The 27,606-nt window shown below is 37.8% G+C and overlaps 1 protein-coding gene across 2 annotated transcripts in view; it reads left to right on the top strand.

The window, feature by feature from the left end:
* LOC126836419 (teneurin-a) overlaps window positions 1–27,606 on the top strand; it is a 48,207-nt gene that overhangs the window by 19,263 nt on the left and 1,338 nt on the right. The window contains exons 2-34 of one of the 2 annotated variants that reach the window (XM_050569780.1): window positions 9,738–10,006; window positions 10,069–10,173; window positions 10,246–10,851; window positions 10,923–11,117; window positions 11,181–11,390; window positions 11,459–11,644; window positions 11,719–11,865; window positions 11,944–12,151; window positions 14,023–14,049; window positions 18,028–18,147; window positions 18,211–18,389; window positions 18,455–18,591; window positions 18,670–18,912; window positions 18,987–19,152; window positions 19,214–19,466; window positions 19,541–19,776; window positions 19,873–20,030; window positions 20,098–20,483; window positions 20,548–20,689; window positions 20,873–21,130; window positions 21,212–21,370; window positions 23,240–23,477; window positions 23,554–23,813; window positions 23,900–24,075; window positions 24,148–24,280; window positions 24,447–24,719; window positions 24,856–25,164; window positions 25,262–25,578; window positions 25,656–25,797; window positions 25,876–26,007; window positions 26,091–26,348; window positions 26,426–26,603; window positions 26,706–27,346. In XM_050569780.1, coding sequence (XP_050425737.1) covers window positions 9,784–10,006; window positions 10,069–10,173; window positions 10,246–10,851; window positions 10,923–11,117; window positions 11,181–11,390; window positions 11,459–11,644; window positions 11,719–11,865; window positions 11,944–12,151; window positions 14,023–14,049; window positions 18,028–18,147; window positions 18,211–18,389; window positions 18,455–18,591; window positions 18,670–18,912; window positions 18,987–19,152; window positions 19,214–19,466; window positions 19,541–19,776; window positions 19,873–20,030; window positions 20,098–20,483; window positions 20,548–20,689; window positions 20,873–21,130; window positions 21,212–21,370; window positions 23,240–23,477; window positions 23,554–23,813; window positions 23,900–24,075; window positions 24,148–24,280; window positions 24,447–24,719; window positions 24,856–25,164; window positions 25,262–25,578; window positions 25,656–25,797; window positions 25,876–26,007; window positions 26,091–26,348; window positions 26,426–26,603; window positions 26,706–27,346 — 7,401 coding nt within the window. In that variant the 5' untranslated portion in view covers window positions 9,738–9,783. The remainder of the gene's footprint in view (window positions 1–9,737; window positions 10,007–10,068; window positions 10,174–10,245; window positions 10,852–10,922; window positions 11,118–11,180; window positions 11,391–11,458; window positions 11,645–11,718; window positions 11,866–11,943; window positions 12,152–14,022; window positions 14,050–18,027; window positions 18,148–18,210; window positions 18,390–18,454; window positions 18,592–18,669; window positions 18,913–18,986; window positions 19,153–19,213; window positions 19,467–19,540; window positions 19,777–19,872; window positions 20,031–20,097; window positions 20,484–20,547; window positions 20,690–20,872; window positions 21,131–21,211; window positions 21,371–23,239; window positions 23,478–23,553; window positions 23,814–23,899; window positions 24,076–24,147; window positions 24,281–24,446; window positions 24,720–24,855; window positions 25,165–25,261; window positions 25,579–25,655; window positions 25,798–25,875; window positions 26,008–26,090; window positions 26,349–26,425; window positions 26,604–26,705; window positions 27,347–27,606) is intronic. The other variant, XM_050569781.1, reaches the window with a different exon arrangement.

Raw genomic sequence — 27,606 nt, forward strand, 5'->3', positions numbered from 1 at the left:
CTTATCCGCGGCACGTCTCGTTGGCAGGTGAACCTCATACGGTTATTTCATAAAAGCACTCTCACGTCGTAAAGTTCTATGTTTATCCGACCGGCCCCGAGGCGTAAGTACATCAATATGACCGTCGAAGGCGCGCCAATTTTCTCAAGGGTCGATTGACGTTTATTTACATTATTACTGTTATTCAATGAACCACAAAAACCGCTATTAGTGCGCCTTGCGGGAGACGCCCTTTTGGCCGGGACAGCGCCGTGAAGTTCGCCGGACCCATTAAAGTTTCTGACCGTCTATGTGTTTGGATTCAATTACTTATGTGCGAACCGTGCAACACCGTGTGCGCCAATTCATCTATGATAATCGGTCAATTAAACTCGATTCGTGAGAACGCGCCTTTAAATATGGCAAAGTGATTGATTAGGTTATATTGTTATTATATTAGATGTGTACACGCTGTAAACTTAAAACGGTCGACGAGGACGGTTTTCCTTCTCTCGGCGGCTTTGAATTACACACATCGGTGTGTGTGTGTCGTTTTCAAAGGGCTTTTCTCTCTCTCTCTCTCTCTCTCGAGTGTATCTCGGTTAAAACTCTTAACGTGTAGGGTTACACGTTATTATTATTATCATCATCATCATCATCATCATTATTTTATTATCGCGTGTAGCCGCCATGCTCGTGCAACATACTAGGTACCGTGTGACAAAAAGGGTTTTATATATAATATATGATAAAGGTAAAAGCAATAGTACATTGTGTGTGTGTGTGCTCGGTACGACACACTTTGTGCCTAAAGGTAATTGTACACCTTTGTGTATTGTTCGGCTGGGTGCAAAACATGAAAAGAGCATCTCCCGTGCGAATGAATGTCGTTTGAAAAACCTAATGAAAATGCACGTTGGCTACACTGTATTATATTACCGCCGTTTAAACAAAGCAAATATCTATTGGAATACATTGGAATTTGACTTGTACAAAAGTATACCGAATGTGAAAATAATGGTAACCGTTTGTTAGTTTATTATTTTTTTTTAATTTTAATTTTAAATAACTATGACTAATTTTGATTTTTTTGTATTGAAAAATTTCAAAAAAATATTGACGAAAAAAAGTACACGTTGAAATATAATTGCATATGGTTTTTGATTAAAAAAAACCCTTAATTTAAAGTTTTATATCTTTAAATTATGGTTTTTTGAATTTTTTATTTAATTCAAATCGAGTTGAAATCATAATGGAATTTATTAAGTAGGCAACAGGAACCTATCAAAAAACCACCTCAAAATTAAATTTTGTTAATCCAAAAAGGAAGCGAATCTTGGTTGTTATAAGACACGATTTTAGCATTTTTGAGAAATGATAGTGTAATTTTTTATACGGTATAATTTTTTATATTGCTGTAAAGTCACAAAAAACACTAAAACGTGAATTTTGGGAAATCAAATTTTAAATTTAATGTGCTATTTTATAAAAAAAATAATATTTAAATATAGCAATTTAAAAAAAAAAAAATTTTTAATTAATTATAAGATAATATTATGGTTTAAAAATAAAACATGGTATAAAAATAATATATATATATACAATTTAAAAAATACTTCAAGAATAGTTTTATAAAAAATGTATATTTACAATTTTTTTTAAATATTATGTGTACTTTTTGACATTAAAAAAAACGGTTATAAAGTATGCCAAGTTAAGGTGACTGGGGTGATGTTTGTTGACGTCAAAGCGGGTTAACTCAATTTCGGAAAAACCCGGTTGGTTTTACGGGTTTGTTTACGGTGTAGGTGTTGATTCGGGGGAAAACAGAAAAAAAAGAAACGTTAAACGTTGTTAAAATCTCGTTTGCCAAGAACGCCGCGGGGGAAACCCAGTTGACGCGTGGAGTTGATCTGATTATCTCTCCGGTACATCATTGTCATGTGCTGTAAATTGAACACAAGCTAAGAGCACTTAAAGTTAATTTGCGATGCACGTACTCACGCCTCGGTCGCACAGCTTTGCCATTAGCGACACTGCAGGCCGGCCGGATGTACACGGTGACATTAAACGGTAGACCGTCGAAGGCTTTTAACGTTGTGATGGTAATAATCATAATATTTTCGTTTGAAATTATACTCATAACAAGTAATATGCTTGACGACATAATATCAGCTAAAAAGGAATTCTCAAAGAAAAATAAATGTCACCTCATGTTTTCAAACTATTAGCCGCTTGTACCACCTAACACCATCAAAGCTAAAGTGCTGTCAACCTTGATTTTTTTGTTATTGTCGTTTTTCATTTATTTCAAGCACTAAAAATACCTAAGAATGTGAATACAATCACTACTAAGGTTAACCAATAATTTTTTATTTGTTTTAAACGTTGCATACATGTCTTTAGTAAAAAAACAATTATGCACGATTTTTAGTCTATTGGCAACACTTATTCGATAGGATTTTTATGAACCCCTAAACGGGATTTAATCCTTCTACCTTACTTGTTTAGGTAGAAAATTTGCCGTCAACGCAATAATATTATTGTTTCTATACACAGTCTTAAACTTGATTCTCAATAATATAACCTAACAAAGTAATGAGGATTAAATTGGAGAAATTTGTTTGATATAGATACTAAAATTGAAAGAGTCCAAAACAGTGTAGGTTTATCAGCTAAAAGCATTTTAATTTAAAACATAATTAATATCATAATTATTTAAAATAAGAGTCAAACGCCGATGAAAAAATTGTTTTTTTTAACGTCAAACGAAATCCAAAACAACATATCAAACGTTTTACATGACTAAAACATTTTTAACACAACATTAAGACGTATCAGTAGAAATATCAGCTTCTAATTTTTTTCACATCGATATGTCTTATGGATATATTTTAATTTGTAATATTCAATTTTTTATAAATTGTTGTCTTATGTGTGTACTTAGACAATAACCCTGGAGTAGCGGGTTCTCGGAAGTTGGTCCGTTTAATTTGTATGTCTTACAAGTAGGAAAAAAAAGTTAGCCCCACTAGACTGCATACGAAGGAGATGAAAATTATTGCGGCACGCGTTCGAGTGTAAAGTTGTAAGTCAATTTGTGCTTAGGGAAAACTTTTCTCGGTATTACATTTAAAACAAACCAAATTGGGTATTGTGCGGCAAACTTGATATTCGCGAGAAGAGTTTATTTCGTGTGTACGTGAAAGCTAACAGTTCTACTTTTCCCATAACGCGTTTCGCTCGGTGGACCGAGTTGAACCCAATGGGAAATAAAAAAAAAATAAAACTTCTTTAGCACTTACTAAAACAGAAAAAAAAACGATAAACTTTTTACACCAGCGGTACTTTAATTGACTTTAAAAGTCTAAATATAACGCATTGCAGTTTACACGTCCGTTTCAGCAATTGGATGGTAATTTCGGTCTAAGGGTTTGTCTAGTGTGGTGTTCTATTTTACTTTTAAATAAAAATATTATACCCCTAGGATTTTCGGTGGTATTTTTTTCTGTCTTACCTTCCCAAAGGGTTGGTCAGTAAATAATACTATAACTGAGATATCCGATATACTTTATTCGGCCATGTTTATTAATTATCGGGAATTTCCCCTTTTCAAATGAAAATCAGATTTTTATTTTATCAACCACAAAATACATTGATCTCATTATAGCGCATAAAATGATACAAACAAAATAGAACAAAAGCTAAAAGAATATATGTTACATTATTTTTAAAAACTCAAATTTTAGTTCATAAACGGTTAATACATTTTAACGAAACACTTATTTATCCGTATGTTTTTTCAAGTTTTCATCAATTTTCAAAAGCGAAATTGATCGCAGCCCCAATAATTTATCTATGAAAAAAACTTCATGAAATATGCTTATCTTTCGTTTTTTCATCAAATTTTATTATATAAAAACGGGAATTGCCACTTTTGTAAATGATAATGATGTCATCACTTTCAATAGTACAACATCTTATATGGTGTCTATTGATTTTCAAAACGGTATCTAGTCAAAACATAATATTCAAGTGAATCGTAACAAGGTTTCATGATAGTTCATTTACAAAGGTACAAAATATATTTGAAAAAAAGTTTTTAATTCCTGCTTTCATGGGTTATATCAATTGTGTTTTGTAAACATTTTTTAGCCGAGTCTGCAACCACGAAAGAGCATTTTTATGCCTCGTTGAAGTACCGAATACATTTTGGGTAGTGGGGGAATTATAGATAGTGATATAGTATATTAACAAGCAGTAAAAAGTTAGTATCTAAGGTGGCTAGTATATTAAAACATATCAAGTTTCTGGCTAATACTTTAGTGTTTAATATCTGGCTTCAAAGAATTCATAAAAATATGACCTCTTAAATTAATTTTAGTTCAGTTCTGGTTTGAATGTTGTGAATGTAACATATGACGATTTAACAAAATAGTGTTTAATTTATAAACAAATTTACCAGCCATACTTAACGGTCATAAGTTAAGTTAGCGGCGGCCTACAATAAAACCATATTGGATATATTGTTACGAAAAATGCTTCAAGGAGGATCGATTCCATCAGATTTTGATCTGCCGGACAAATGGAAGTTTATGTATAGAATGTGGGGAAGTATTGTCGAACTGCATGTCGCTCTGGGTACTTCGTTTTTCGTCAGACTTCGGTCCGATCCGGTTGCACAGAAATTTGCGACCGAAATCTTGCCGGATATTTTGGTAGGAAAAGGCCCGAGTCCGTTGGCCAGTGAGATTGGCGAACGCTTGCGCATGGCATTAGGAAACGGTAGGATGGTTGATGCGCTTATCCGAAACGATACACCTAGCCTAGTCGACGTGATCAATGATCTATGCCAAACCGATCCATTCGGTACGGCTTATTCATACGTTAAGGATGTATATGAACGATTTCCACAATGGTTGGAAACAAACAAAAGCGAGTATGGCCAAGAAGAATTCGAAGGATACGTAAAGGCTTTTGACGGCACCAAAGAAGTCAAAGATTATTTGGAAACCACCAAAGACGAATTCAATGAGTTTTTTACGTGGTGTATGCAAAATGCGAAAACATTGTATACGGATATTATGAATCAAGCAGCCAGTGAGTTAGCGCATAGAACAAAAAGCGACCTCGTAGATGAGATGGGCAAATTGACATTTTCTTTTGCTAATACCATAGTAAACGACGAATCGTTTTTTGTAAAATTATTTTCCAACAGCGTAATTTTATTGAATTTAATTAACAAAATGCAAGCGTGTGACAAGATTCCACGGGAACTGGTACGAGAACGGTCAATTCAGTTAGCGGCGGATTACAATAAAACCAAGCAAAGGTTGGATAAATTGTTTCCAGAAAAGCTTCAAGGAAGATCGATTCCGTCAGATTTTGGTCAGTCGGACGAATGGAAGTTTACACGTACAATATGTAATTGTTATATCGAACAGCAAGTCGCTCTGGGTAATCCTTTATTGGACAAACTTCGGTCCGATCCGGTTGCACAGAAATTTGCAACCGAAGTCTTCCTGGATATTTTGGTAGGAAAAGGCCTCAGTCCTTTGATCAGTGTGATTGGCGAACGTTTGCGCATGACATTAGAAAACGGTACGATGGTCGATGCGCTTAGCCGAAATGATACACCTAGCCCAGTCGACGTGATCAATGATCTATGTCAAACCGATCCATTCGGTACGGCTTATTCGTGTGTTAATGATGTATGTGAACGATTTTCACGATGGCTGGAAACTAATGAAAGCGAGTACATCCAAGAAGAATTCGATGGATACGTAAAAGCTTTTGATCGCACCAAAGAAGTCAGAGATTTTTTGGAAGTCACTAAAGACGAATTCGATGAGTTTTTCACGTGGTGTATGCTAAATGCGAAAACATTGTATACGAATAATATTATGAATCAAACGGCCAGTGAGTTAGGGCAAAAAACGATAAATGACCTCATAGACGAGATGGGCAAATTGACATTTTCTTTTGCTAAAATCATGGTAAACGACGAATTGTTATCGCTGAAATTATTTTCCAACGCCGTAAATTTATTGAATTTAATAAATGGATTGCAAGCGTGTGACAAGATTCCACGAGAAATACTACAAGAACAGTCAATTTGAAAAAAATTTAAAATTAAATTTAAAAATATACGAATCATAATTTACTGTTAAATTACTTCTAAAATAATACATTTATATAATATGTAATATAATGTTATGTTGTTCACCTTATCGAGGATCTGATTTATTTTTCAAGAAGTATTAACAAGGTGTTCTGCTTTGGACTGTCTTTAGCTTCAGTGTTGTGTAGCAGATATATTCGGGACTTCTTCTTCTTTATCTTTGCCTCACCCTCCACAATACATGGAGTTGGCCTCCCTTGTTCTACACTTCCATAGAGCTCGGTCTTCTACATCTCGTTCAAACACTCCAGCTATCGTCATATCACTCTCTATTCCGTCCATCCACCTTTTCTTTAGTCTTCCTCTTTTTTTCCTCTACAATCATCTTTATAACACCTCTCACTGCCTCTACCTTATCTCTTCCCATAACATGACCGAACCATCTTAGCCTATTCTCTCTCATTTTCTCCACAATTGATGCAACCCCTAGACTAGCCCTTATGTATTCATTTCTTATTCTATCTTCCCTAATCAACCCACTCATCCATCTTATCCATATTATTGATGTATTCGAGACTGCTAGGCCGTTATCTTTGATCAGTTTCTAAGACATTTCTAAGATATTAGATAAATCATATGCATTGTTTCTGATTGCTTAGTACGCAACAAACATAATATAATAACCTCATTCTTGACAAATCGTGAAAAACCCACAATCAAATCACAGAATTTTCAAATTTACACTTAGGTACCTTCATTTTTTAGTAATTGGGCGGATCTATTGAAATTTATTTTTTAGTTTAAATCCAATGATGGCTTACGGTTTTCTTGACTTGTTCTGATTTTCTAAATCGGCAAGTCTACAAAATATACTTACACCAAATATAATTTTTCCAAGTAAGCTAATCAAAATAATTATGATTAAATTAATTGGCGCTACACTTGACACTTACCGGCAAGTACAACAAATATGTATTAAAATTACGCCTAAACGGCTATGGCCTCAGAAAGTCCTCTGATTCGGATAGTACCCAGGATTATCTCTATACCCGATGACTTAACTGGGTGGTTGGGCACAAGTCAAAAAAAGTATTTTCAAATTAGAAATCAATCGACTTGAAGTTGATAAGATCAAAATCGGATTAGACTTTTGTACTTCAAAAAACAAAAAAATAGTTTCTTTTGAATATTAAATTTAACGTGAAACCGAAAGTATACAGATTTGTCATATTTTAATTTTAAATATATTTTCGATTGACAATGTCGCCCAATAAGTATGATTCAATTTTAATTAACTTCGTGTTAGTAGATTATAATTATAGCAAGCTTAACGAAAATATTGATTTTCACGTTTGACAGAAAAACGAATTAATATTTTTCTATACCTACTGCCTTTGACGTTGTTTTTCATTATTAATTTTGTTTTCATGTAATATGCGTTGAGTGTCGTTTATTGGTTTTGTTTGAAATTACTTCCAAGTATCGAAGTACATTATTATTATTATCGGAACAAAATGTAATTAACGATCACGGCAATGACAATAACTGATAAACAATAAAATATGTATTATTGTTGTAATATTAATGATGATAATAGTACATGGAAAGCTTTCAAAGGACGGTTCTCGGAAGACCCAATTGCTGTACGGAATGGCATTATGCTGTGCTGATATGGTAATAAAAAAAAAAGGGTTTTGATGTCAACTTGATCATTTTTTTTTTTCGAAATCGATTACCCAGCCCGAACAATGCTGGTGTGTTTCCTGTATATTTTCATTATTGCAAAAATGGAGCTAATAATTGTTCATTTTTTTTTTAATGGTCATATTTATTTATAATCCGAAACACAATCACGATTATATTTTCCATTCGGCGAATATATTCATAAAAAAAAAAAAAACTCTAAAACCTCTTGTCAAAATAAATAACTAAAACATTGCCAATTTAAATATGCTCAGTAATTTATTATTAAATGCAATTATCGACGAAAAATCAATTAATAATGACGTTTTTGATTTATTTATTTATGTATAAAAACCGTAGTAACATTATAACGGGAATAGGATTTTAGCGGTTAAGTTTAATAGCCGATTTTTAGTTAGAAAGTGCTCCGTTTAAATCGACTTCTTAACTGTCTTTTGAAAACTACTATTAATGGTAGAACGCGACAAATTTGTTAAGTTATTTATAAATGGGTTTTTCCGAACGCCGCGTCTTAAAATTAGTCGAAAATTCCGAGTCGGTCGAATAGAGTTTAAATGAGTTTGGCTTTTAAGTCTTGGAAACTTTTACAAACGGTTCAACTTCTCTCAGCCAAGACGGTGGTATTAAATTTTGGCGACTCAGATGATAACATCCAATGCTTTAGGTGTCATCAAGGACACGCAAAACGACGGTTAATTTATTCCGAAATAGGGCAAATTTTTCAATAGTTTTTATTGTTAGATAAATTATAAAGACTTGTAGCTTAAGTTGATTCGTTCAAAACTTTTCGTTTCCTTTGTTATATCGTATACATAAGAGGTTAACGCAAATCTAATTTTTATCTTTTTGACCGTCTCAATGTAAAATTATTATCTAATTTCTGATTGGCCGGTGCTCTAGAAATTTTTCTGAGAACTTTTGTTTTTACTACTTACATTTTCCTTTCGGACCTCTTGCTTAGTATCCGAAAATAACATCTCTCTTTATACATAAGAAGTATGTGCTTCGTTTTTACAAAGGACTCGTTCGAGGAATTTGTTTCTAACGAAACCCGTTCCTCATTTGATTAAACAGTAATAAATTATTTATATGAACTAAAGAGAAAGTTATGCTTATTGCGATGCCAATAGATTAACTTAAAAATCCTAATAAAATATTATGAACGAGTTAGATTTCAAGAAATAAAGCTCAAAGAGTATATTTCAAAGACAATAATTATATTATAAACTAATTAGGTTTTTTTAATTTATTTTTTATTCTGCTAACAATACAGATGGTATTTGTTTAATATTTAAAATTGAATACTCTCATCGATGGTTTTCATGTAAAAATCAAAATTAAAAACGACCGAGCTTCGAGCTATTCAATGTATTTGCATTTTTTTTTTAAATGTCTTTTTCCTTTAATTAGAACCGTTCTAGCGTGCACTAATGAATTACGGCGTTAAGCGCAAGGGTTTGTTTGTGTTATAAATAATCACTACAGCGGTAAATCGAATACACTGGGAATGGAGTCCTTTGTAGGTTTATAATTACACGAGAAAATTATACCTCCGAAACTTTCAAAGGGTTCGGTGAATTGTCATTTCCAGTTTGGTGATTTCTTTAATTGCAATGTTCGTTTGCATATAGCTGTTATTATAATAATTGCGGCAGCCAAATGAAACAAATATCAAAACATTGTCTCGTTGCTCATATCACAGACCGAACGACACATAGAACTGGGTTATTTCGAAATTACTTTTTGTACCGTCGTCATAATTCATTAATTGTTTTTTGATTGAAAACTTTATAACCACTCGGTTTGGTGAGAACTTCAAACAATTATTAATACACCACATTGCCTAATTGTGTTTAACATGAGCTGAAATTTGTTAAAAATAGTCATCTAATAATTTGTAGCTTAACCGTATCAATAAATTTTTCTGTTTTAGGATTTTCAAATGAGACACTCCAGCGTTGATTGTTGAAGCGTTCACGATGATGTTCCCTGGCGATATGGGCACTAGTTCCCGTGGTAACCCACCGGTTCCAGTGTTTCCACTGAGGTCTGCGGCACATAGTTCGCAATACTCGCCATACTCAACCACCAGGCTACAGGATATACAGCAAAAGTGCGATTTCAAATGTTCGTGGAAACTAAGCTTTATACTATTGGTAATCCTCACCCTCGTCGTTACGTCGGCGTTGGTATACTTTATAGGTAAGTAAACGTAATAGAGCAGTAGAAATTTGTATGTGCAATGTTTTTTTTTTCGCTTTCAGCGATGAAACAGTCGTGTTCGGATATCAGAGAGAAATGCGTACTTATGGAAAAAGCAAGAGTTATCGCTTTGGATTCGAACAGTCCACTGGGATTCACTACGGAAGGTAGAGCTCTGCTTGTGCGACTTACCGTTTGTGCATTTTGAATTTACACGAGGCGCGCTTTTTTTTTTCCAGTGCAAACCGCGAGCACCACTACCGTGACCAATGCACCGGTTCGCGCCAAATCCAACGGCGAAGCGATGCCGGAGGACCAGGGCGAGGTGCATCGGCATCGCACCCGAATTCAATGGCCGTCCGAGTTGGAGATCAAGAGCTTCAGCACGCCGTACAGATCGGTCGTGCACCCTTACCACTTTTGGACCTTGGAGTTTCACAACAAGCAGCCGGTGTTCATGAGAATCAACCTGACGTTGCCTTGGGGTGCGAACTTCGCCATGTACGGCCGTAGAAACGTGGCGCCGACCATCACTCAGCACGATTTCTCGGAGTTCATCAAGGGAGGACGTCTGGAGAACCGCAACCGCAACCGCCGGTCGTCCGACAACCCCGTCGATGAGGAATCGTTGGTCGTTAACGTCACCGCGGTCCAGTACTTGGACGCAGGCCGGTGGTTCATGTCAGTGTACAACGACGACCTCAGACCTCACGCGGTCGTGCTGGTACTGGCCGAAGCCGAAGACGTGACCACCACGTGTCCCAACGAGTGTTCTGGCCACGGATCTTGCTACCTGGGCAAATGCGACTGTATCGACGGATATCAAGGCAACGACTGTTCCAAAAGTAATGTCATCCCGGATCGAAGCGGCTCTTTGGTTTTCCGGGCTGATCGGTTTTTCGTTTTTTGTACTCAGGCGTTTGTCCAATGCTGTGCTCCAACCATGGCAAGTACGGCGGAGGACTTTGTCACTGCGAAGAAGGATGGAAGGGCACCGAGTGCGATATACCGGAAACGGACTGCAGAGTGGCCGATTGTTCCGGTCACGGAATGTGCAAGAACGGCGTGTGCCAGTGTCACCAGGGATGGAAGGGAGAAGACTGCAATCAAGGTGATAATATATTTTTCCTATTTTTAAAATGGCTTCGAACCGAAAATATTTCTGTATTTTTAGCCGATTGCATGGACAAGAGCTGTTCGGGACACGGTATTTGCATGTCGGGCAAATGTTACTGCAAGGCCGGTTGGCAGGGTGAAGACTGTTCGCTGATGAACAAACAAGTGTTCCAGTGTCTTCCCCGTTGCTCGGATCACGGTACCTACGATTTGGAGACGGGCGCTTGCGTGTGCAACAAATTCTGGACGGGTCCGGATTGTTCCCAAGGTCTGTGCCTTAAGTTTTCCCCGAAACTATCTTGGCAATCATATTGATACATCGGTACATCTTTACAGCTCTGTGCAATCTCAACTGTGGACCACACGGCAAATGCGATCAGGGCAAATGCGAGTGCGACGCCGGTTGGACCGGTGACAAATGCGACCAACTGCCGTGTGACGACCGATGCTCCGAGCACGGTCAATGCAGAAACGGTACTTGCGTGTGCACCAGAGGCTATAACGGCAAGCACTGTACATTCCGTAAGTGCACGAAACGCTCAACCCTAAATCTATAATACCATCATTGACGTAATTTTTTCCCCGACCTATTCCAGAGGGTTGTAGCAAAGGTTGTGGCAACCATGGCAATTGCGTGCTGACCAACAACGTGTACGGGTGTGTTTGCGCGGACGGCTGGGCCGGCGAGAGTTGTTCGATCCGACTGGAGACCGATTGTCACGACGAAATCGACAACGACGAAGGTATCAGTGCATAAATCCAATTAATTTTTTTGGAATGTCTTGTACTTACTTACTGGTTCTTCTTTTATCTGTGTTTAGACGGCATGGCCGATTGTTCGGACAGCGAATGCTGTGACTCGCCTTCCTGCGCCGAGCACATCATGTGTTTGGCCTCCAACGATCCGGTAGACGTTCTCCTCAGGAAACAACCGCCCTCGGTGACAGCCTCGTTCTACCAACGAGTAAAGTTTTTGGTCGAAGAGCACAGCGTTCAGAGCTATGCTCATCTGGACGAATACAGCGAAAGGTTAGTGTCCGGCACAATAATTTATTCAATATACATTTATTTTATACTATTTAAACGTCATCATTTCAACCACACACACACACCCACACTACAATAGACAAACAATAATATTATCGACATACTCGTACAACATCAATGCCAAAGATATTATTTTGTGTGGCTTAACGGGGCCAAACGGGTATATACTATATTATAGCACTATAAAATACTGTAAAGACAAGGTTTTTGATTTTTTCACATAAAATCACCTTTTGTATACAATCACATTAGAACAATCGTATATTATATCATACAACATGTATAGAAAATTAATTTGGTTGGAAAATCTAAAGATTCAACAAACAGATTCCTTCGTAGTATATTTCAGTAATTTCGTTCCACTTAAAAATATTAAAGTCAAGAAGCTTATGACATAACAATAGCCGGGTTTTTTTTTAATCTCCACACTTTGTGAGGTTTTCATTGTTGGAAACCGTGGGGACGGTCGTTAGTCCACTGTTTTATCCTTTCAACCCATTTTGTACTGCCGTTAAAAAATGATATTCACATGTTTTTTTATTTTATTACTATTATTATTATTTGTTTAAACACTGTGTTGTGTGTGTTATCGCTTTTATTACATAGACATGTCAAAGTTCCATTGTGTACGTCTCGAAAACAATTATTTTATTGCGGTTCATTTCTTACTTTATATTTTGTTATAATAATATATAAGTAGCTGCCTGTGTAGTACCCTTCTATATATTTTATATTATTATTATATATGGAAATACTTTTATTCCAAAAAAAGCTTGGCTTTCGGCAAGACATAAACAAAAAAAAAATATTAGATACCTCAAAAGTCTCAACGAGTACCTACCATTTTTTTTATTGGCAATTTCACAATAAATTATAGGACATTGCGGGATATGCAGGTGGAGTTCGTTTTGATCTTCGCTCAAAAGTGATATTGGCGCTAGGCTAACATATTATTATACAGATGAACACATCCATTAACAGCTGTGACCTATGCAAACGGATAATAATAATTTATACCGATCTCAATTCGTTTCTGCTTTCTTGAGAAAACGGCAAGACAGTAATAAATCTGTAACACGCAACACAATAGCTATAACAATAACGTTTTTTTTTTTTTTGTAAAAAATTCCCAACTGGGTCGACCCCGAATAGAGTAGCGTTATATTAGTTGACAATAACCGTCGAGACATCTTAAATGGAATAACATTATATCTGAGCAACGGAAATTTTGTTCTCGTTATCCTGACTAGAAGAATAAAGAATAACAATATCAGGTAAATAAAACGGATAACAAGAAACGAACTCCGCCATATTGTTCTAGGTGTACACGAAATAGTTATTATAATCGTATACATTAAGCGCATTACTTATTGTGGAAGACGGTTTGGAACCTGTACCTGTCTTTCAACGGGATGTGGCATTATGTAAATATTATGTCATGATATATTTTCAAAACGCGTTGAGGGTAAAAAAAAAAAAAAACAAATACATTATTCATATAATGATATAAAAATATTATGGGTTTTTTTTTTTATTTTTTCATTGAAATCATTTTAAAGGCGCGGTCTGTGTTTAATGTCGTGGAAACCGACACAAACCTATTCTCTATTCTACCAGTCAGTCGACGACAAACAAAATCTCCGGGCTTAAGATGTCTATTTTCGATTGAACAGTTAGACGTTAAGTTTTTTACATAATTAAATATATATTTATATATATATATTTTACATAAAAACATAATAGTGTTATTATATTATTTGGTAACTGTCCTCCTCTTTTTTTTTTCTTTTTCTTTTTTTTTTCTATTGTCCGTACTCGTACACTCCGAAAACGAACGAATTTATGTACCATAGTGAGTTTTGGAACTCCTTTACACCCGGGTAAGTCAATATTATAAAATATCAATTGTAATAATTTTTGTTTTTGGTTTTTATTATTTAATTTTAATATATTATTATATATTATATTTCATAAAGCTTGTATTTGGTTTATTTCTGACAGCACATAGTCAGAATTGCTCATCATTTATGTTCTCATTATGGTAAAAAAAAAAAACAATTTAAATAAAATTAAAAAATTAAATAAATAAACAATGCGAATAATATATTATTATTATTATATTTATATCATATCAAACGATACACATATTATGTTATCAACAATATATATACATAATTTTTTTTAATTTTGATGTTTTTTAAATGTTATTATTTGTTGTTTTCGGAATTTGTTTAACCCCAAAGTAAAATATAATATATTTATAAAAATAATAATATTATATTATTATTTTCTATTTTTTTTTTTGTTCCAACGCTGGAATATGTAGAGTTTTGTTGACTAACGTTAATATACTATTATCGAGCGCCCCCGACCCCCACCCTTCTCTCTCTCTGCAGCTTTTTAGCTCATATCGGATTTAATCATTTTTTTTTACACTCCAACCGGATCACGATGAAAAACGATTACAAAGGTAACAGCATGGGAATTTGAATTGAAGTAAAATATGTCCAGCCCGGTATTGGGAACGTTTGAATTTCGTTTCAGACGATACTAAAAATATATAAGAACACAACTCCACCTGCAAGGATTATACTTAAGATTTTTTAATTATTCTTTTACAATACATTAGAATGCCAAATAAAATCATATTTTTGACCAACAAAAGTCAAAAATATTTTTGTAACGGCTGGAAACGGCTGTTATAATTATTATATTTATATAAAATATACAGATCAGCTGACGCTATTGCAATACATTTACAAAATACAGGTATCTACAATTTTTGGTTTTTTTTTTTTTTTATGTTTTGTGTCATATTTGTCTATGTGTCGTCCAGTAGTATATTTAGCATAGGTATTAGAAGCAAAAATATATATTTATTATATTTGTTTAGCACTTGCGTCGTTTTAATATGATGGAACAAAATCGTTTTCAGAAAGTTTTTTTGTTTCGACCGACGGATATTTTCAAAAAAAACTACCGTTAAGAATAGAATTTTTTTTTTTTTTTTTAATTTTATATCATAAATTTCATTCGCAATACTCGCACACCATAACGATATTTACCAGTCATATTTTTACATCAAGTGTGGGCAACGGCTTGTGTGGGAACGTCTTTACACTTGACCCGATTTGGTTTTTTTTCTATTTAAAAAACAGTTTGAATTAATTTTACCAACATAGAAACATTTCAAACGATTCAACGAATAATAATATTATTCATTTTATTTCATTCACTCGTGTCTCGTTTGGTAATCAATCAGTTTCTATTCGACCAAGTCAAAATGCACACACACCATCAAACTTGCCCATGCTTGAACTTTTTTATTCCAGTAGACACACACACACACACACACACATCGGTTGTTGTCATATTCAATTACCATGCTGCTGCCTTACACCTATCAACACCAACACCGATTGTAGGAGGCAGCCAAAACCTTCAATGGTTTTTCAATTTTTTTTTTTTTTATCTTAACGAGAATTACTATACTAATCGTTCGAATTAAATTTAAATATGCTCGTGTTTCGCAATAACAATGTCTATCTTAACAACTTAATATTGGATGGGGGGAGGGGATTTGCTGGATAGTAATATAATGATATTAGCATATTGTTTTTGAATTTAACAATTTTTTTTTTGTGTGGCCACAATAAACCGTACAGATGTAAATGGCGACAGATTTTTTTTTTTATCTATTTTTTCCTCGGTTTTTTTTCCTAGACCATACATATAACCAAAATCCTGTCCATAAATCGCTTTTACATCTGTCGTTGACCACGAAAATAAAACAATTGTAGTGCATGAAATAAAAAATAATAATTACAGGGAAAAAATTATGGCAGCATAATCAAATAAAAAATTTGATCAATGTACATTGCTTGTCGGTTTATATATAGATAAAATTAACATTATTACAAACACTGGCACGCGCTTCTGTGTTTGTACATAAATTTGCTTTGCTTGACAACGTTATCAATTAAGCGCTCGAACGGGATTAATTAAGTTGGCTTTAATTGCATGCCGAAAATAATCGCATTAATCCCGAGAGAATTTTTATTAAAACAAAATCCATTTGAGTTCACGATAACCATTTTTTAATTGCAAACAATCGACAGCCGTTTCGGAAGACTTATTGTTTTTGCGGAACGGAAAAAAAACCAAACGATTATAATAATTTTTTTCTCATCAAATATTATATCGAATTACTGTTTAAAACGAAATAAGGGGAAAAAAAGCCAAAAGCCGAATTGGAAACACTTCTGGCCCAACGCCTGTAAATGTTGCTTGCAATTATTATTGTGACGTCATTGTGCCTCCCGATATATTATTATGTAATATTTTTCATAATAGTTTTTATTTTCACTTTCTCTCATTTAATATAATAACCGACGGAATTGTTCGACCTGTTACGTCACGCCGTGCCTTTTATTTTAAAGTAAGTCGCGCAAGTTCCGAGCAGTGTGTACGGTGAAGCACATCAATCAGGCAATGTTGTTGTTGTGGTACGTTTTGAAAATAAAGAAATTGACCTATTTTTCAATGTTACAACCGCGTTGAGAAAAAAATGATGATGAACTCTTATAACACCATCGTTAAAGGAGGAGTCGGGGTTCGCTAACGAACAGTTCGAATGAATGATTTGCAATAGCCGATTAATCGTTTTCGAGGGGTTAAATTGAATAAAAAAACTTACCTTTAACCGGTTATTTTGTTTTTTGGGTTAAACTTAAACTGTCCCTACCTAAACTGATGCATGGTAAGAAACAATCATTGCGACGGTTTGACCTTTATTACATTAGTCTACAATAAACTATTGCATTTCAAACGCATTATTTAAGAACAATTCCTAGTAACGTTTGCCTTAACTTGTGAGACGGTTAGAAAAATACTAACGCTTGGAATGCAGCATAATTATTATCCAAATAAGAAGCTTATCGGAATAACTAAAAACAACCAAGACGATGGTGACAAAGAAAATCCAAAAAAACTTCTTCATATTTTAGATTATTACACCTAACAGCCAACGCTATATTTTGTTCGTATAATTTTACATATCGCATTTGAATGGATGCATATTGTGACAACTCTTCATAAACTTTTTCATATATTCCATGTGGAATTTTTATAGACTTGCTAAGGCGATAAAACATTTTTATTTGCGAATGATGATTAAAATTGGTGTTCATTTTATGAATTGAAAATGATTTTAAAGGAGATTCTCCATGTTGCACATAGTAACTCTACACTATGAAATTCTGAAAGTTTAGACCGACGGTCGTCTACTTATGTAGAATTACATCGGTGTAAGACATTTTATTGTTGGCCGTTAAATTTTTATCTCAGAGTTTAACGAAGGCGTTTCACAGTCGCATTACGTTGATTAAAACTCAGTAGGTAGTCTTGTCACGTCGAGTATTGAACCAGACACTGTCGCGCCGGTGTAATACCTTTTACAGTTAAATTAATAATCGTTTGTAATCGCATTGGACGACCGTGCACGGTTTTACTCGCCGAAATTGGATAATATATTTCAGGTAGTTTATCTCAATGTCCGTGTAGTTTGCGAGTAATTATATTAGAGACGGAGGAAAACCCAAATGGCGGCCGCTTGATTGATGAACTCGTGGTTTGTTTATAAAAATAAAAGGCGCGACGCGACACGGGTTAAACACACGTTGAATGTTTAATTTCAAAAACAAATTAAACGTAATTTAAAAATGGTTAATTCTCGGATAAAATGCGTTTGATATATTATTTTGTTCTAATAAACCCAAACTGATTCCATCAGTAGTTGCTGTTCGGAAGATTTTCGTCGCTTGGGTATTTTTGAAGTAACGTTTAATTTTTGTCTGTAGGCGTGTCTCCGTGGTACGAGGTCAAGTGCTATCGCCACAAGGATTAGGAATTATTGGCATCCGTGTGTCGGTCGACCGAGACTCGAGATTCGGATTCACGCTGACCCGGAACGGTGGATGGTAAACACCCACCAGCCCACATACCGTTGATCTATTTAACCTAATAATTGCTATTTTCGCAAGGTTTGACGTCATGGTAAACGGTGGAGAAGCCGTCACCCTTCAGTTCCAGAGAAGTCCGTTCAAACCGCAGACCAAGACTTTGTACGTGCCATGGAATCAAATAGTGTCTTTACCGGCCCTCCGGATGGCTTTAAACGAGGAATTAGATCCGTACAAGGAGACCACGTTGGAATACAATGGTACCTAATGATTTTTGGTATATTGTCTTAGGGCTCTATTCTTAACCGTTTTGCTTTTCACACAGGAGCTGTATACGAGCAGAGTGCGTACAACGTTACCCCTTGCGTCGACCACAAAGAGAATCCTCAGATCGTGTCCACTTGGCTACCGGAAAAGGTCGGAGGAATGTCCAGTAAGAATGTAATATTTGTAGAGACTCAGGTGAGATATTATAGGGGCCAGGCCAGGCATCACTATTTGTTTATTTATTTTTTAATCCGGCACCGAACGTTTTAACAGTTACTCCAAGAAAGCATCGGCATCCCCGGATCGAATTTGAACTTGTTGTATAGAAGCAGTTGGGCTACGGGTTACTACTCTTATTTGATAGTTCATCTCACCCAATCGGATGTATCGCCACAGTTGAAGGTCGTGCACGTCACAATCGAGATCGAAGGATCTATTTATAAACAAAAATTAGAAGCCGATCCTAATTTGAAGTATACGTTTACTTGGGACAAGCGGAACGTGTACAAGCAAAAGGCGAGTCTCTTATATGGCAAATGTAATTATGTCTCCTAACCGATGTGTAACGCCGTTCGAAAATTTATCCGCAGGTCTATGGAATCGCCAGGGCTAAGGTGTCTGTGGGCTACGAGTACGACAGTTGTAATCAAATAGTGTGGGAGGTGCAGATGACTGTGTTGCAAGGATTCGACGTGGACATATCCGATATAGGAGGATGGAGCTTGGACGTACACCATCATTACAATTTCCACGAAGGTAAAATCCGTTCATACAATGTTTATTAGAACCATAAAAAAACCCCCGTTTGGGATTTCAGGAATTCTACAAAAAGGAGACGGTTCTATATTGTACTTTAAACACCAGTATCCTCACACGCTGCATGTGGTCACTGGCACCGGCCTGCAAAGACCGCTCAACTGTAAAGATTGCAATGGTGTTGCTAAAGACACCAGATTGTTGTCACCCGTCGCCTTAGCTAGCGGATCCGATGGTAGTCTATACGTAGGTGACTTTAACCTCATCAGAAAACTCACACCCGAAGGCAACGTTTTTACAGTGTTACAACTCAGGTAACCGTGGTTTATATGTCTCATATTGTAATATATTAATTTATCACTATATTTGCGTTTTGTCGTTGTTTTAGCGCCACCCAAGTGTCTTACCAATACTATCTGTGCTCATCGCCAACCGACGGTCATTTGTACGTTTCCGATCCAGAAAAACATCAGATCCTTCGCGTGACTACCACCAATTCGGTAGTAGATCCAACAATTAACTATGAGGTGTACGTTGGATCCGGAGAACGATGCATACCAGGAGACCAAGGCAGTTGTGGCGATGGAGGACCGGCAATTAATGCAAAACTGTCCAATCCTAAAGGTACGTCTTGAAATTTTCATGTATTTCGGGTATACGTTAGACGTCGAATTTCATAGGTTATATCTTAAAACTGATTGATTATGTGTTTCCATTTAGGCATCGCCATCTCATCTGACGGAAATCTTTACATAGCCGACGGTACCAATATAAGAGTGGTGAACAAACAAGGCATAATTCAAACGTTAATCGGCCACCACAAGCACAACAATATCTGGCAACCGATGCCATGCAAGGCATCACTGCCCACTTCACAAGTAAGTCTAGCGACTCCGCGATTTCCGAATATTTACATTTTTATTTCATTATCATCGCGTCCATCAGGTACAACTGCAATGGCCCACCAACTTGGCGTTGAATCCACTTGACGAGAGCCTACATATAACTGACGACCGGGTGGTTTTGAAAGTAACCAAAGACAACAGGGTGAGAATAGTTGCGGGCTCGCCGTCGCACTGTTACTCGGGAAACAATGGCAACAAAAACGGTAAAGACTCGGCAAAGATAGCAGACAGCCAAGACGTGATGACCGAATCCCTAAAATCCACCGAAATGGCTTTGGGCACGATCGTGGGCATAACGTTCAGCCCTTACGGAGATTTATACATAGCGCAGAGTGATTCCAGGAAGGTCAACACCATCAAAGTGGTCAACTCGGCCGGTTACATATCACATTTCGCGGGATACCAGCAAAACGATAACCGTCAAAAGTAATTTTAAACAAATTATTTACTTTTGTTGTGGGATTACTGAAAAAATATATGCTGTTCACAGACAATGCGACTGCGACAGTTCAAACACCACTTGCCAGTGCGCTAACGGCTCTCGGGAACACTTGCTCTCCATCACTGCCAAGTTCACGACGATTTCGGCCATCGTAGCATCTCCAGACGGTGTGCTAAACATAGCCGATCAAGTAAGTGGACCGTACATGCTTAAAAAATAAGTCCTGCAATAGATTGTCCACATTGAGCTCCACTATTTTCTAACAATTTGCACAAAAATGTGTACATTTTCAAAATATTCATTATGATGATCCATTATTTACCTTAGTGATTTACGTTTGATTTAAGTGAACGTCTCGGATGGTTTTTTTTAGGGAAGCTTACACATCCTGGCACTGAAACCGTACTTGCCGTCGCATGACATGAACGGCGAGTTCCAGATACCGTATCCGGCCACGGGAGAGCTTTACGTTTTCAACCGGTACGGACAGCACATATCCACGTTGGACCTGATGTCCGGCAAAGTGCGGTACACGTTCCTGTATTCGAAAAACACCAGTTTCGGCAAGCTGTCGACGGTCACCGACGGTTCGGGCAACAAGATGCTATTTTTGCGAGACTACAGCAACGTGGTAATTAATGAAAGATTTTGCTGCAATGCTTGATCAAACGTACCTTCTTACTGACTTTTTTGGACATTTTTTCCCCTCCAGGTGAGCGCCATTGAAAACTCGCAGGACTATAAGTCCGAGCTAGTCATATCCGGCGCAGGCAATCTGGTCAAGTTCTCGGAAAAAGGTCGTTCGGAAATCACATTGAACTACGACAGCACCACCGGTCTACTGACCAGCCGGTCCGATTCCACAGCTGAAGTGAGTGGCATTCGCCCTAAAGTTTAATTCACTCTTCTTCGTCTTATCCCATTCAAACGGGATCGGCCAGATAAATCCACTCTCTTCACAAATCATATCATCTCTACGCTTCTATTCAAAACATCCATCAATTGCCAAAACCATCTTAATCAGTCTTCTCTTATTTTCTTTCTTATCGGCGTACCACTTTGGCTCATCCATCTCATCTACTTCCATTTTCTTTCATGAAACCATTCAATGTAGAATGCGACGAATGTGTTGAGTTATTAATTGCTTTTCAGAGTACTACGTTTTAAAATAAGTCCAAAACCTCCAAGTGGGGCTAATAGAATTCAAATGAGTTTAGCTTTTAAGTTCAAAAGTTTTATCGTATTTACCGAACGTTTAACTATTCGCAGCACTAATGATTACTAATGAACTATTTGACTTGCATATTTTAAGTGTCATCAGAGCACACCAGTCGACGGTTAATTTATTCCGAAATTAGGCAATACTTTTCAACGGATTTTATTGTAAAACAAAGTGTAAACAGTCGAGAAGAATAAACTTAACAGTCGATTATGTTAAATTATTTGTTTGATTATTGTAAAATATTAAAGCTCAACAATAAAAATAAAAGATTTCAAAATTTAAGGTACAAATTAGAACAGCTGATAATTAAAAAAAGTAAATCAAACAATGTGTAAGTCCAACAAAAATGAGTACTGAAAACCTATTTAAAATAATTGATTGAATACAAAACTATTTTCGATAGCTACTAAACTACAAAGCCAGTAGAAAAAATAAAGCTTCCAATGAAGAAAATTATAGTAGTTGATTACGATTGGAGTAAAGGAGACGGTAGAGGGCAAATTTTACTATTTAATTAGCATTTAGCTATTGGACATGTCCAAAATCATCTTAACATATTTGGGTATTATTTATGTTTGACTTTGTTCTTTAAAAATGTGAATAATTTCGGTCATTCAACATTTTGCATTAATTAAACTGTAAGGTTTTTCAGGAGTTTTTAAATATATTTTATCCAGATGCCGAAATCAAACGACCAATCTACAACATTCCAAATAAGAACTTTAGTATAATTCTTGACACACAATGAACGAATAGAAGTAATTTTTATGGAAATCCTTTTATTTTTATTTGCCATTTATTTGTATCATTATTTGGTTTGATTAGGACTACGTTAGCTTGTACTAATGTGTCACGGCATTAAGCGCAAGGGTTTGTTTGTGTTTTAAATAACCACTATAGCGGTTAATCGAATAGACCGGGTATAAAATCCCTTGTTGGTAAATAATTAAACGCGAAAACTGTACTCTGAAAACTTTCAAAATGTTATTCGAATTCGCTATTTCGGTTTAGTGAGTCCTTTGATTGCAATACTTGTTTGCATAATAACAGTAATTGCGACAGCCGAATGAAATGAGTATCAACAGAGTCCCTTGCCAATTAATCAGTCTTAATGACTTAGAATTGAGTTATTTCGAATTTACCTTTTTTGTAACGCTGTCGCTTTTTAATTGTGCCCGTTGCTTTTTGTAATTGGAGTTTTAATTAAGAACTATAACATTATGATCATCCGGTCCAATGAGTAGTCATTTCGAAGAGTTAAACCAGCAGGTGTCTTTTCTTCGGCAAAAGCTCAACAATAATAATTGGCGAAAGTAACAAAACTGTGACACCTTCTACTAACCACTTACTTTCCATACTCTATCTTTAATGTCCTTTACTAATCTTTCACTTGGTTCTTTTGGACTTTCATTTGGAAATTCTCCTTGTATCCTCTTCTGATAGATAGCATATTCTAATGAGTTATGAATCCAAACTAGCCGATGACGTTTACATGTTGCAATTTTTTTTTTTATACAGGGTGGCTCCTTATACATCTACAACTACGACCGACTGGGTCGTCTGGTCGACGTGGTGCTACCCACCGGCGAAGTGTTTGAGTTGTCGTCGCGCATTTCCATGGAAGACGACAGTTTCGAAGTGAACTTGCTGACCCCGTTGCACAACCCCATCAGCATGATATCTTTGGACGGACACCGGGACCGGATAACCATTAAAATGGAAGGCAACGATTACAAAAAGCTGATCGTCAAAAACAGTGAGTAGAGATCATAGGTCCACTGCTCGTTTTTTTTTCGGCATCCGTTAACGTGTCGACATTTTTTTGCCGTCAGGCGCTTCTGCCATCAACGAGGCGATCAATTTCAAAAACGGTTCGTTCATGTTCCGTTCGAGATCCGGCGAGGTGGTCCAGTGCTTTGCCGAGTCCAAACATCCGATACTGGAGCTGTCGTTGCCCGTCGAAGCAGAGATGCTGCCGGTGTTCAACAAGCAAGTGTCTTCGAGAGGCGCCCTGTCCAACACGGTCACATGGACTTATTCGCTGGTGGGCGACGCCGGATCTTCAAAGTCGATCATAAGGAGAAAACTAACCGTGAGTAGTACAGGTTTTTTTTTGGCCAAACTCTCCCCCTTCCGTCTACCAACAACTACAACGATCGACCTTGCGTACGGTTTCAGGTGAACAACAGCTCGGTGTTGATGATCGACTACAATCAGTTCACCAGGATCGAAACGATTTACAGCACCGACAAACCGTCCACGTCGTTGCTGAGCATTTCGTACAATCACGGCGGTTTGCCATTGTCGTGGAAAGTCGGTCCGTCTAAGTATCCCGTGAACATCACCTACGACAGGTGAGAGCCGGCTGAAAATTTCAATTAAGTTTTCGTTTTTTCTTACTAACATCACTGTGGGCATCGTTTCAGGTTCAACCGTTTGGAATCCTGGAGCTGGGGCGCTATGAACGAACATTACAAATACACTCATCACGGTTTGTGCGTTGAAAAGTTTTTGACTCACAAGGGTTCCACCAAGTACACGTACAACGCTTGGAACAAGGTAGGTTAAAGGCGAAAACTAAAATAATGACAATTTTACTAACGTTTAAAATGAGCCCCAAATCGGATATTATCAAAAAAGTGACCGACTTTGACCAAAACTTAACGGATAATTATAATATTAGTAGGGTCTTATAATATTTGTAATTGACCCGTTTCCGTTTAAGGTGTCCGAAATCGAGCTGCCTACCAATCGCAAGTTCGGGTACGTGTACGACGAATCTGGTGGTCTGAGAAACATCGTCTTGCCTTCGGGGTCCAAGCACACTTTCTCGTCTCAGACTTCACTGGGATTCATACGGTTCACGTACACACCACCGGGATCCACTAGACCTTACTTGCAACATTACAGCTACACCGGCGCTCTGCTGCAAACCGTTTACCCCGGCGAAGGCGCTCGGGTCTTGTACCGTTACCGCAGTTCCGGACAGCTGTCGCAGGTGACTTGTTTTACTAATAGAAATTGGTATTTAACTACCTCGTGCCAAGAATGCTTGCATGGCCAACAATGCTCTGTGTCTGAAAACAATTTTATTAAACTAAAGCGCTTGTTGTGTTTTTTTTTATGAACGGCAGGTGGTTCACGGCGACGGCATAACCAAAGTGAAATACTGGCCCAACACTCAGCTGCCCAGTCAAGTGTTGAACATCGAGACGGACTTTGAATACCGTTGGGACTACCAGTACAACGACGGGCTGTTGATCGAGGAAAGGATCGATTACGGTCCCAAAACCGGATTGAGCAACGCCAAAATCACGTACGAGTACGACAGCAATTTCAGAGTGATCACGGTCGAAGGCCGAATTGGCGGACAAAGCTTGCAAGAGTACCGCGTGCAATACAACCCGGTCACCGGAAAGAAACAAGTGTTCGGTCAATTCGAGGTGAGTCGACGTCAAGCTAATGCTAAAAAACTAATTTTTTATTTTGAAATTCCATGTTCGACCATATTCTAATACAATTTGTTTTGTATATTTTCAGGTGCTGTCCAACGTCAATTCCACCAAGGCCACCGACGGCACCGCCATGTTCCACCGCATGACCAACGATTACTTCCAGGAGACTTACGTGTCGGTCGTCATACATCAAATGGAAGTTTTCCGCATAGAGTTTGTGTACGATTTGGACAGTCGCATCGTCCAGTCGCGCACTTACACGCACAACGTCGGCGTCAACACTTACACAATCGTCAAGAACTACACCTACGACGCCGACGGTCAGCTACTGTCGGTGGAAGCACAGGAACCGTGGAGCTTCAAGTACGACCAGAACGGCAACATGTTGACCATGACCTACAGGTAACAGACTGCGACCGATTGGAACGTGCCGTTATTGTTTCTCTATTGATATTAACCTACGGCGTTCGTTTTCGCAGAGGAAACATGATCCCGATGGAGCACAGCGTCATGGACCGCATAGAGAAATTCGGCGAAGGACTTTACAGATACAACAATCGCGGTCTGGTCGTGCAGAACGCCAGAGAAGAAAAGTTCCACTACAATTCCAAAGGACTGTTGGTAAGCACGATGCGACGACGACACGTTTTCGAGCAAAATCCCATTGTCGTTGTCATAATATTTTCCAACCGTTTTCAGGTGAGAGCCATCAAACGCGGTCGTTTCGACGTCCGGTACTTCTACGATCATCTGAACCGGTTGAGCACGCGGAAAGACAATTTCGGCAACGTCACGCAGTTCTTCTACACCAATCAAGACAATCCAAACGAGGTGAGCCGACCACTAGCAGGCCACAGTGATTGATCGGTTTAACCTGACGGCTAACTTTTGTTTTTGGTTTGGTCTACCAACAGGTCAGTCAAATCTATAGTCCGCGCGACGGAAAGCTGATGACGTTGACTTACGACGACCGTGGCTTCTTGATCTACGCCCAAGTATTCAGACACAAGTACTACGTGGCCACCGACCACTGCGGCACTCCTGTAATGATATTCAACCAATACGGCGAAGGCATCAGAGAGATAATGAGATCGCCGTACGGACACATTGTATACGATTCCAATCCGTATTTGTACTTGCCGATCGATTTTTGCGGTGGACTTTTGGATCAGGTAAGACGCACGACAACGCTGCAAGCACAATCCCAATGATATTAACACATTATTATCCTATACCTCGCGCGATACAGGTCACGTCTTTGGTGCACATGCCTAAAGGTAAAGTGTACGACCCGCTTGTCGGACAATGGATGTCGCCCCAATGGGAAGGCATGTTGACCAGAGCGACTGAACCGCAACAACTGCACCTGTACCGTTACAACGGCAACGATCCGATAAACGTGGCTCCCACTCGAAAGTACCTCAAAGGTAAGCACCGTAGAAAATGCATAGAAATGCGCTATTTTCCATCATGGATCTGAATAATCAAACCATTGACAACTGTCGTGTTTTGCTCTAATCCCAATTCAGATGAGAAACACTGGTTGTCGTTGGTGGGATACGACTTGGACTCGGTAATGCCGCAAATGCCACAGTCCATATCCACATTCCCGTCGCTGTTGCCGTCCGTGTCGCCTAGCTTGAGCACAACTCCGTTGGACGTGACGTCCGTGTATTTCAATCATCTGAACAAGTTGCTGAACAAAAAGAAACTCACCTACTTGCCCGAGTCGGAAACGCACGCCGAGCCCATGATCAACTCGTTCAAGGAGAAACCGAAGTGGTTCGACCCCATGTGGGTGACTTTCTACACAAACGCCCTGGAGGAACCCAAAGACCGAGGCCACAAAGCTCTAGGCGACGACCCCGGAGCTTCTTTTGCGCCACTGTTCGGCAACGGCATCCTCTTGTCCCGGTCTGACGACGGTCGGGTGATCGTGCAGAGCGTGCCCAGCGCCAACCCCATCTACAAGGACGTCTTTACTACAGTTTTCAACGACACCTTCTTGCTGCCGTTCAGCTTGGTCATGCACGGAGCCCAGCAAGACGCCTATTACTTTGTCAAGAAAGACGTGTGGCACGCCAACGAAGACAAGGGACAACTCAAGAGGCTGGGAACTCAAATGAACACCACGTTCCACGAGAAAGATTTGGAAAACAACTCCGGAAAGGTAACCGATTGTCACTTTACCATTTAATAAAACCTTTCGGTAACATAAAAAAACTCGCTTTTAAAATGTTTTGAAAATATTAACATGGATATGTTTTTGGGCCTATCTGGAAGGGCAGAAGAGTAGTGAGAGGAAGGTAGACGGGAGGGGGGAGAGGGACTAAGGCTCCCTAGACTTCAAAGCTGAAAAACATATCTATGATTCTGTTTTTCCGTGTAGTGGAGGAAATTTACATGTTAAGTGTATGGGATAAATTCTGA

This window comes from Adelges cooleyi, unplaced genomic scaffold (assembly GCF_023614345.1).
Source record: "Adelges cooleyi isolate 19-005CV unplaced genomic scaffold, UGA_ACOO_1.1 ACOO_flye_CR_arks_rails_tigmint_CR_PRNA_247, whole genome shotgun sequence".
Lineage (NCBI taxonomy): Eukaryota > Metazoa > Arthropoda > Insecta > Hemiptera > Adelgidae > Adelges > Adelges cooleyi.